This window comes from Spea bombifrons, chromosome 5 (assembly GCF_027358695.1).
Source record: "Spea bombifrons isolate aSpeBom1 chromosome 5, aSpeBom1.2.pri, whole genome shotgun sequence".
NCBI lineage: Eukaryota > Metazoa > Chordata > Amphibia > Anura > Pelobatidae > Spea > Spea bombifrons.
In genome coordinates this window covers 78318352-78329054 of record NC_071091.1, presented here as the reverse complement: position 1 = coordinate 78329054, position 10703 = coordinate 78318352, and the positions used below count along the sequence as shown (strand labels likewise).

The following is a 10703-nucleotide window of genomic DNA, read 5'->3' as shown; positions in this document are numbered from 1 at the left end:
CACTCTGTGAGACCAATAATGCGGAAGTGACTTTTGTGTAGGAGTGGCTGCGCTAGGGGTGTTGGCCGGTGTTTTAGGTAATAGCGTCTGTGTGAGAGCGAGAAGCAGTTAGCCGTCACCCGTTTGTATCTCGTGTAGTGTCCGGTGAGTACGTTTACAGTTGATTTAATAGAAGCCACGGTTCTAGCTGTGTGTGGTATACAGCAGCGCCGTGATGTTGTTACCTGGGCTATAGATCGGTGTAATGGCTTCTGTTGTATTTCTAGTGCTATCGGTACAGTGGGAAACCATAAACAACACACACACACACACTCTCGGATCGGTCTCTCCATAGAGGTGATGTGTACCGTTTTACAAGATCGGGATGTGTTTACTCTTATCCGTAGTAGTTTTAGCAGCAGTGAGTGTCTAGCTGATTTAGCGCCAGATTATACTGCAACATGTTATATGGCTTTTTGCAGCACCAAGTGATTTGATTCTACATTATTGTATGTGTTGCAAAACTCTTGGCGGATGATTCTCGGTGCCGAATGGGTCTTATTTGCCGCCAAATTCTATGTTTCAATGTATACTGATACAGTATCTAAAAATCTATGTGAGCTTAAAGAGGCCCGAAAAACAGATATCATACAAGTAGCGTTGTATTTTGGGGTTGTTTTTACCAGTGATCTTGGTAAAATGTGCCATTATTCAGTTAATTTCATTAATTGCAAGCATCTGTTATTGTTATTATTCTCATTATTCTCAAGCTCTAAAGGCCAGGGCCCCATGTGTTTGTTGATATATGTTAAAGCATTGTAAGATAGCGGAGTTGGCATATAGACTTGCACCCAGAATAAGGGAAGGTAGATGGTAGAAAAGAGAGTGTGTTCCCATACACATAAATAAAAAGTACAATATAATAACTTACTCTGCAAAACCTCATTACAAACGCTGTGAACAAAATGGTAACTCCGACGTATTGTTCTTGGTAGCAAACACACCCATTTCCTCTTACGTTAAGTGGAATTCTTTGTGAATTATTCATAAAAAAAATGTGTGTCAGAATGCACTTGATATCTTCTACTATTTTTAATGGTACTAGTTGGGAAAATAACTTATTATTTGGAGTTCTAATAATCACGTGCGTTTATATGAAGTCACAGATTCAAACCGTTGTGACGTTTCTGTTTTAAAAACACCAAAATACTGAAAAGTGTTTTGTTGTTTTTTTTTTAAACATAAGCTTGTGAATGTTGATGTGTAAAATTGTCAATGATAAGTTATCTTAACATTAAAAAAAACAAAAAAAAAAACTATTGGTTTTGCTAGAGCCAATAGTTGTCTGACAACAAATCTGTAGCATTAGACAAGTTCTCTAAGGTCCAGCTGTCAAATATGCAAGGTGATGAAAACCACAGCTTTTTGTGTTGGGCACTAGTCTTCAAGTGTTGTGTGAAGGGGTCTCCTGCCTGAATAGAATTACATCTAGTTGGGTATATGTGCATGAATGAAATTCTGGTGACCATCCATTAATGTGCGTTGCCCTGGCTTGGGTGTGCTCTGACTAATTCCCACGTAACCATATTTATGGGTGCAGCTGCTCTTGAGGTATCATTGAGGTGTTTGCAGAGTCGTCGTATATAAAAGGGAGCGTAGCATTAATTAGTGTTGTCGTGTGACACAACGATACACTTGGCAGAGTAGATTTCGTGTTCTGAAAGATTGCCGTTAGCATCACATTTTAAGGTCCTGTTTCTCAGATCTCTTGAGGGATTGCTTAACCAGGTATTCGTCAACAGGAACTGCATACCAGTGCATTGGGGTATTCTTTCAAATTAGAAACTGCTGTATGATACATGAAAGAAATGCCTAAAAATTGGGGGATTGTGCAACATTTCAGAGTGTAGTCATGGTATTTATTTAATTAGACACTGATGGTCTGTGAACGGAATGCTGCTAGCGGTGGTTCTCAAGCTTTTCTCTGGATGATAGCTTAAGAATTGTTTCTCCAAAGGGGCATCTTGGTTACTTTTCAGATCCTTGCAGCAACTTTACATTTTCTATGTAAGTGTTAGTCTAGCCCTTGGTATTCCTGTAATATTGTGTATGTAGGACAGAACTCTAGATGGTTGTGTTGGGAATGTACCGAGTTTCCCCGAAAATAAGACACTGTCTTGTATTTATTTTTCCTCAAGAAGACACGCTATGGCTTATTTTCAGGGGATGTCTTATTTTTATTAAGCATGGTACAACAATCTACATTTATTCAAATATAGACCTGACAGGGGAGCCGACCGTGTTGATGGGGCTGCCCGCACCTCTCCGGTCACCTCCGAGATAGCAGCTGTGACGATGGGGCAGATGAGAAGGGCTGCCCGTCTTCTTTACCGCTCCGCTGCATAGCCACTATGTCTTATTTTTGGGGTATGGCTTATATTGCGCAAATGCTTAGAAATCCTGCTACGGCTTATTTTATGGGTATGTGTTATTTTCGGGGAAACAGGGTATTTAACTGGTGCTTATGTTGCTATAGGGAAAAATAGTATAGATACAAACATTTGACTTATTTGGCCGTGGGATACAGAAGCCAAAAAAAATCTTTGAACCTCTATTAACTTAAATCATCTAAAGCATCCAGTGATCCCTATCTCTCAGCTGTCTTTGGTATCTGTCTTGCCCCCAGTTTTGCTTTTAATAAACACGTTAGGGTGTGTAAGGCAATGTGAGATGGATGACTGGATGCTGGAGTAGGAACAGCTGTCAATTGTACATAGACATCAGAGGTGACATTACGGCCCCCATTTCATTGAGGGTGGGTGTTCTGTATGGACTCAATTGTCTACTGCTCCAAATGAACCCTGGGAGCTGATCCTAACACAGGGTATGGGCACCTGTGTAGTGCACAGACAGTGATCACTATTTAGTAGTTTTCCAACTGATTAAATTGTAGAAGTTACAGGTATTCTCTCCATTTAAAAGAAATGTTTCAGAACATTGGAGACAGTGAAGTCCCACATAATAGGTAAACAATTCACCTGTATTGTAGTCTAGACACCACAGTTGGGTTATTATATTGTCTGAAATAAACTTCTGCTTGGACTTTCACATAAAATATATATAGATATGAACACAATGCTTTCTGCACGTGCGCATGTGGGGGCTTGTTATCCTCCCTGCAGCGTTTTGCACTGTGTTGGAGCATAGAAAATCTCCTGTAAGCCAAGGTGGTTTATTCACTAACGGGAGAGTTTTGATTCACCCCTTGATGTCACTCTACATCTTCTGCAGGAAGAGCCTGGCTGGTCCTGAGTAGTGTATAGTTAAATCAGCAAGTTTTATTCAGTCTCCTTCCAAATTGCGTTGCGCATTATAAAGGCAAGCTCAGACCTACAACCTCAAAGGGACAAGAAAGAAAGCAAATAAATATGTAAATGCATTCTGCTCAATCCCACCCATGCGCTTGCAAGGGGGAAACATGTTAATTTAAAAGGGACATTAAACTGTCGTGTGTATGATGGCAATTGTATGAAATGGCACTGCGGTGCAGCTGTGGAAAGCTCTTAGCTTTCATTTACTATTTATGTTGTCTAGAAATTCCTGCTAGTTTGGTAGCTTATGCGGCCTAATTGTAGGTTATCTAAAAGCAAGCTGCACACCAAATATTACACTCTGTTGAAGGCTTTTGGAACAGAAGGCCTGAGACATATAAAGCAAATAAGTGAAGAGTGATCCAGAGTGACAAATTAGATCGGCCAACTGGTTCTTCTCTACCATCAATATCTATGCATCTATGGAAAGCCACCAAAGCTACCAAAACAAGACACAATAGTGACTTTAATGGTGTTGGGCGATTATCATAGATAGTTGCTGCTAGTTTTAAAGCAGTAGACGTTTGGTATGCTGGCTAAATGACTGCCCTGTATGAGTTTTCTGTCTAGAAAGGAATGTTTTAGGTTAATTTTGACCTTTTCTTTAGTTTCCTTTCTGAGTTGCCCCTCATCAACTCATGCTGGAAAAAGTGGAAATACGCTTTAGAATCTTGTGTGTTTGGGATTTGGTGTCAGAAATAATTCTGCCAATAACTGACCTGACTTCTAATGCAGCAATTGTTCTTGCACAATGTGCACTCGTGCTGTAAATATAAGTCAATGTATCGACACATAACTTTAAACATAATTTAAGGTTTCCTACTGTCCGTTCTCTCTCAGAAAAATGTAATGGCTTGTTTTGGCTTCAAACTTGAATGAGCAGGAGTACCACTTAGCTTTTGGCAAGCTAAAAACAATACCCCTCTATTACATATATAACAATCCAGAACGTTAAAACAAGGTTGTGGGAAACATTAATTTTGCTTCCTGGATGCCTCTGTCCACTTTTTGCCTTAAGGGACTGTATGTGGATTAGGACTATTTAGGCCCGTGGCATAGTGCTTCTTAAACACGTGATTGGTATAAATGACGTGTGTGAAATACTTTGCTGGTCATCGTTGTATGTATATGAAGTCTCTGCTGCCTGCGTGGTGATTCTATTCACCAGACACGACATTTGGTATGTCATCGGTTACCCTTAGCCGACCAAATCGTATCCAAGCATCATTCATTGGGTTTACGTACAAAATCCTGCAATGCCAGGGCTTCAATATATTAGGTCACAGCATAGCTTTGTGCGTGAACCAGCTACATGTTAGTAGCCCTAACTTATCATATAAAAAAAAAAAGCAAAGCTGAATAACTTATTGATGCTTTTGAGTAATTTGAAATATAACTGGAATTATTACAATCATGTGTAAGCGCAGATAATGCAGTCTGCTATGATATCCCCACAAAGAGAGAAGTCCATTGAATTTTCTTTGCGCATGCTCATTTGCATTATTACAAGATAACTTCTACAGGCATCAGATTAAGCTTTCTTTTAACAAAAACATACCGGTATTTGTCTTCTTTTGTTTAAAATATGACCTAATCACTGCCCCCTCATTCCTTCATGTTTTTTTAAAAAAAAACAATTATACTGCCATGCTCTGTCAAACACAACATCAAAGGCACTTAATGGTTGTCTGTGTTCTCAACGTTTAACTGCTGGGTTTCCAGATTTCAGGGGAAACTTAGTTGCTTTCTAAACTCTCTTTGATACGGCTTTGCCATGTGGTGACTGCCTTGTAAAAGAGGGGTCACCATGGTCACGGTCAACACCTGGTTCTCTACAGATCTTACATGACAGACAGTGCCAGTGTGATAGTAGTAAAGCACAGCTGCTAGAAGCCATAAGAAAGCCACAAGATGTCTAGGTCCCTTTAAACTATATCCTGGGGTAAATACTGTATTGTCCTGATAATAGGCCACACCCCTATAGTTTGGTGCTTTTTTAAAGAAAATGTTATATTAGTAGTAGAAGAGAAAACAATATTTTCTACACTCCCACTGTCTTACATTCTCTTACTCACACTGTCTGACACTCTCGGTGTTTCCCTATATTCTCCGGTGACCACTTCCATGTCCCTGTCTCCTTTCCTGCAGCTCGGCTTCTTCTGTCATTTATCTTCTTTTCCATCTGCTTCTCTGTGAACCAGGCCTCACGGTGCACATACTCTCTCCTGATTGAAGGAACGAGGGAGAGCTGCTGTCCTTGTTACTCCACTCTATTGCGTAGGTACTCTGGAAGGCCAGATTTGCGGAGAAAGAAGCATTTCCGCACCTCTTTTTCTCTGCGACTATCTATCTGCGGAGTACAAAAGAGCGCAGTCCTGGGGACAGCTTCTCCCTCGTTCCTCCAATAAGGGGAGGGTGTGTGCACCCCGAGGCTCCGCCCTTTTATGGAAGAACTCCAAGAGGCCTGGTTCAGGGAGAAGCCAAACTGTGGGACATTGAGAATGACTAAACCCAATTATAGGCTGCACCCTTAATTTTAATGCAGGGGAATGCAGGCAATAATCAGGACAATACAGTATAATTTGTTTAAAAAAAATTGTAGTAGACACATAGGGGGAAAATCTATACTTTTCATGTTGGTGAAGAAAAATATATTTGAACACTTTTAGAAAAAGTACTTAAACCATTGAATTTGGTGTAGTCTTAATGGGTTTTCTTGGTGGCTCTTTTAATTGTATCCGTCTTGGTCAGAAGTGATCTCCATGTATCACTCAGTATGACTACTGTTTGTGACTTTCCTGTACACACCCCATACAAAGGCACATATGTGGTGGTTTGAATTTTTTGTTAAGACTAGTTCCTGTTTGCCCTTGAAAGGCAAGTCTTCAAATGCATCCTGTTTGCAAATGTTCTCTAATCAGCTTTGTACTGCAGGCTGCCCTGAAATAACCATAAAACTGTTATTAGCCTCTCATTTCTGGTCCTGATCTTCCGGGTATAGTAATGAATGTTCAATGATGACTATATATATATATAATATAATATATATATATATATATATATATATATATATATATATATATATATATATATATATAAAAAAAATTTAAATTGGATGATCTATGGGGGTCCATTCCAAGCATGTCACTTTCATTTATTGTGCAATATACCTTAATGTCTAGAAGGACACTCCTTGCCTTTTGTCACAAAACATGTTATGGCCTGTTTCCCCTATAGTGGAAATATGATGGTGCTATATAAATGAAGAACTATTCGAGGAATGTAGCTTTAAGTATAAAGTTCTGTGCAAGATGTATATGTCGTGGGAAGTTATTTGGGGACCAAGCTGTAGCAATGTGGACAAACGTAACCTTTCAGGTCAAGCAGATGTATTTATGCCTGCATATTTTGTACTCATCTTGGTGGTTCTAGCCACCATAGTTCTACAGTGTTCATCCATTAGTATTGACTGCGCCTGACCTCTATGTTTTTTATAGTTGGCTTTTTCTACTATGTTTAAAACGTTAGTATTCTGGCAAAACTCTAAGCAAAATTTTAGAGCTTCTCAGTTCTGGATAACCTGTCCACAGCTGATATAACCATTTTGCCTGTTTTCATAAGTTTTGTGAATTTGCCAGATTACCTGCTTCATTGACCTGTGACTGGATCTACTGAACACGGTTATTGGTCTATTTTATTCTAGTTGAGACATCTGCTGGTCACAGCCCAGCACCAAATCAGGTTCCTCGTGGAAATTGTATCTTGCCAGCTAAGTTTGACCAGTAGGCAGCAAATGCTGGCTTTATTTGCAAAAACCTAAGCTGAAACCTTTCATCTAGCTGAATTCGCCATGGTCACGCCTGGTCAGCTACCTCGTTTGTCTCAGAGACAACTCAGCATCTTTAACTGCAACCGGCATTATTGTTGCATATTGCATAGATCATTACTTTCAAGAAATTTCATGATCTGTCTGCTAGTAACAGTCCAAAAATATGAGACTACGTTCTAGTGCCAAGTCGTCTTAATTAATTGACTGCCGCAATTACCTGTTATCAGAGCCAGTATGAAAACCATCTGAAAGTGAATTATCTGAACTCCAGGAAGTGCTCTTGTGCTTCTTATCGCTATAGAGTGTAGATGGCGATGAGTTTTACTCATTTCTGTTTAAATGGGTCTGACAGGTCAAAGAGGAGAGGAAAACACAGAGACCCTGAGCATTTAAATGTTTAGGAGCCAGCTAAATACCTCTTGTAAAAGTGTTTCAGTAATGAGTGGCTGAAGTGCCCTGTCATTACTTTATTTGGCTTTAACCCATCACCCCTTAATCATAGTTTATCCACAAAAAGCAGCATGCAAATCACTAGCTCCTACTTCCACGCTCCTGATACGCACGGAAAATCCCTCATGCTTTTCTGAGTAATATGTCTGTAAATAGAGGGCAGCGTTATTTTGGCTGTTACATTCAGTCAAGAGAATTTCACCTTCTAGAGCCGAATCGTGACTGCGACGTCACCAAGTCTATTTGTAGAAGTGCTCTTTGAGCTCAGCGTTTAATGTCAGCTGGAGATCGGTCAGGTGAACTACATCTTTTCCATGGGATTTCTGTGTTGTTGAAATAAAGGTAATATTGTGACAGGAAAATCACAGCAGCAAAATTCTTATTCCTGTTTAGTCTTTACAGAATAGTGGCTAGAACCTGAGAGGTTCGTTGTAAATGAATGTATATTAGCGGTTAGTGTGCGTAAGTAAACTGCCACAACCCTACAAATATTGTGTATGACAGGGTTTTCAAAAGCTCCTGATATAGTTCAGGTTTATATCATTTTTGTACAGACAGCTGTACCTGGTTACCTACTGTAGATTTCATAATGGTAGAGTTCTCAGATCTATTGCAAATAGTTATTTCCAGATATTTTAACAAGATTTTTCCTTTTTTCTTCCCCAATAGACAAACAACACCGCCAAAATGTCAAGCAAAAGAGCAAAGACAAAGACCACAAAGAAGCGCCCCCAGCGTGCAACTTCCAATGTATTTGCTATGTTTGACCAGTCTCAAATCCAGGAGTTCAAGGAGGCTTTCAATATGATTGATCAGAACCGTGATGGCTTCATTGACAAAGAAGACTTGCACGACATGCTTGCTTCTCTTGGTGAGTGATAATATGCAAATATGAGGAGAATAGCTTAATCTCTACATGACATAACATCCAAGTCAATTATATACAGATAATTCAGCTCTAGTAGCTTACTGGACATAGATGATGTTGTTTTTTTTCTTTTCTAACTAGTGACAAAATGCAAGGAACCAGAGAATTAAAATACTGTATAAAACTTATTTTTTAGGCTGTTTTTTTTCCTGATCATAAATTCTAATCTTCTGTTTTTATTATGATTTAGTTCAAACTGCTAGTTTTTCCTTCATCCCTGGTTTGATGGTATATGTCTGGTTTAGGTAAGAACCCCACAGATGAGTACTTGGAGGCTATGATGAACGAAGCACCTGGTCCTATTAACTTTACCATGTTCCTTACCATGTTTGGTGAGAAGCTGAATGGCACAGATCCAGAAGATGTCATCAGGAATGCATTTGCATGCTTCGATGAAGAAGGAACAGGTGAGCAAAGAAAAGATCCTTTTGTTGTCTAGCGTCCTTGTTACATAGCTTGTTGGCACCCAGATGATATTTATTCTGCGCACCACTCAAGTGTTGTTTTCAAGGTGGTTATCAGGAGCATGCACATTGTAAAGCAAAAAACAAAAGTGGCTTCTTGGCTTTATCTAGAATGTAAGAAACCTGAGAGGTACTGCATTAGAAAACAGTCAGCTGAGTTAGCTCAACCAACTCATTAAGCCCAGCTTTTTTTGTTTAGACTCCGATGTAATGTTGTGAAGTCTTTCTTTACTGATCAGTAATAGCCGTGCAGCAGAAGCGGTAGAGGTTAATACAGTGAGGGAATTAAAGCACGGGATAAAGCTAACCTAAACATGTGATAAGGCCAAGTAAGGTTTGAGCAGATGGACAACAGTATTCAAACTAGATGGGTCAGACTTTCTGTCATCAACTTATCTGGGTTGGAAACTACACAGATTTTTATTTTATATTAAATGTATTCTACATACTTAATGTCTAAGTATTTTCATTTGTTGTGCTAGGATGGTATAAATAACTTTACCTAGAAAGCTAAATGTTACCTAAAGTGGTTTAAAGGTATACCCTCTACAAGCTACTCGAAACAAACCTTCCAATCTATCTGTGTGTTTGTAGGACATATTCAAGAAGAATACCTGCGCGAATTGCTGACTACAATGGGTGACAGATTCACAGATGAGGAAGTGGACGAACTGTTCAGGGAGGCACCGATCGATAAGAAGGGCAATTTCAACTACATTGAGTTCACACGTATCCTAAAACACGGCGCCAAAGACAAGGATGACTAAAAAAGCTTTCCGTGCCGACAGTGAAACTATCTCGCTTTACTTGTGCAGTCTATGCATTTCCTCTAGAACACTGCATGCATTTTATCTCTCTAGATCTCTGTATTTATGGAATTGTTCTAGGCCTTTCTGGCCCACACGCACACCTATGTAACCAAACTGGAATCGGAAGATGTAACTGTAACATTTAGTGTCAAGAATATAGGCTTCCTGCATAGCAGACACAAAAACTAGCAATTCTGTATTTTTGACTTGAAATGGGGTTTTCGAAATAAAAATCTACAAATAAAGGTCATACAAAACATATCAGTGTGGTTTGGCAGAGTTAAAATGTTTTTGTTCTAGAATTGTGGGTTTTTTTAATGCAGTAGGTCTGCCTAAACCATCACAGATACCACTAAATCTTTAGATCCAGTTCACAGGGGTCCCCTCCAACGGTTTCACCTGCTAAAAATCAATTTCCTATGGCTACCTACCGTCTATACTGCACACCTTGTTATTTTCATCTCCTTGAAACTTTTTATAAGACTGTCACAATCTTATCGATGAGTGTAAGGCATTAATGGAGACCAAGTGAGGACCAGAGGGAGCTAGTGGCATTGCCGTGTCATGCTATACATGTAGAGGATGTGTTTTGGAATTTTCACATTTTATAAAACAAATAAAATGTTTTTTGTCATACTTCGGAGTCATTGCATATGTTGAAGAAAAGAAAAAAAAATTCTATGCATGTGGTGGAGCAGGGGATGCATTTAAGATTCATGGACACACTGGGGTTTATTCACTAAATGGGGAGTTTGCAGGAGAGATGTAGTTTTTATTCTCTTGCTTCTCTGCTCGTTATAAAGGACCACCCGTAGCAAATGTCTCTGGCATAAGGGGATGCGCTTGGCCTGTGTAATACATAATTCAATGTGT

At 39.4% G+C, this 10703-nt stretch overlaps 1 protein-coding gene across 1 annotated transcript; it reads left to right on the top strand.

Annotated features, from left to right (window-relative positions):
- On the top strand, positions 1-10466 carry LOC128497882 (myosin regulatory light chain 2, smooth muscle minor isoform). The gene is made up of 4 exons (XM_053468107.1): positions 1-144; positions 8299-8500; positions 8803-8964; positions 9616-10466. The coding sequence occupies exons 2-4, from the start codon at positions 8317-8319 to the stop codon at positions 9786-9788; spliced, it is 519 nt and encodes a 172-aa protein (XP_053324082.1). The 5' UTR covers positions 1-144; positions 8299-8316; the 3' UTR covers positions 9789-10466.
- The last annotated feature ends 237 nt before the right edge of the window (positions 10467-10703 follow it).

What these genes read in the sequence shown, in the direction of transcription:
- LOC128497882 (XM_053468107.1), top strand. Translation starts at nt 8,317, where the DNA reads ATGTCAAGCAAAAGAGCAAAGACAAAGACCACAAAGAAGCGCCCCCAG. An exon ending in CGACATGCTTGCTTCTCTTG is followed by an intron (nt 8,501 to 8,802) that starts GTGAGTGATAAT and finishes TGTCTGGTTTAG; the next exon opens with GTAAGAACCCCACAGATGAG. An exon ending in CTTCGATGAAGAAGGAACAG is followed by an intron (nt 8,965 to 9,615) that starts GTGAGCAAAGAA and finishes GTGTGTTTGTAG; the next exon opens with GACATATTCAAGAAGAATAC.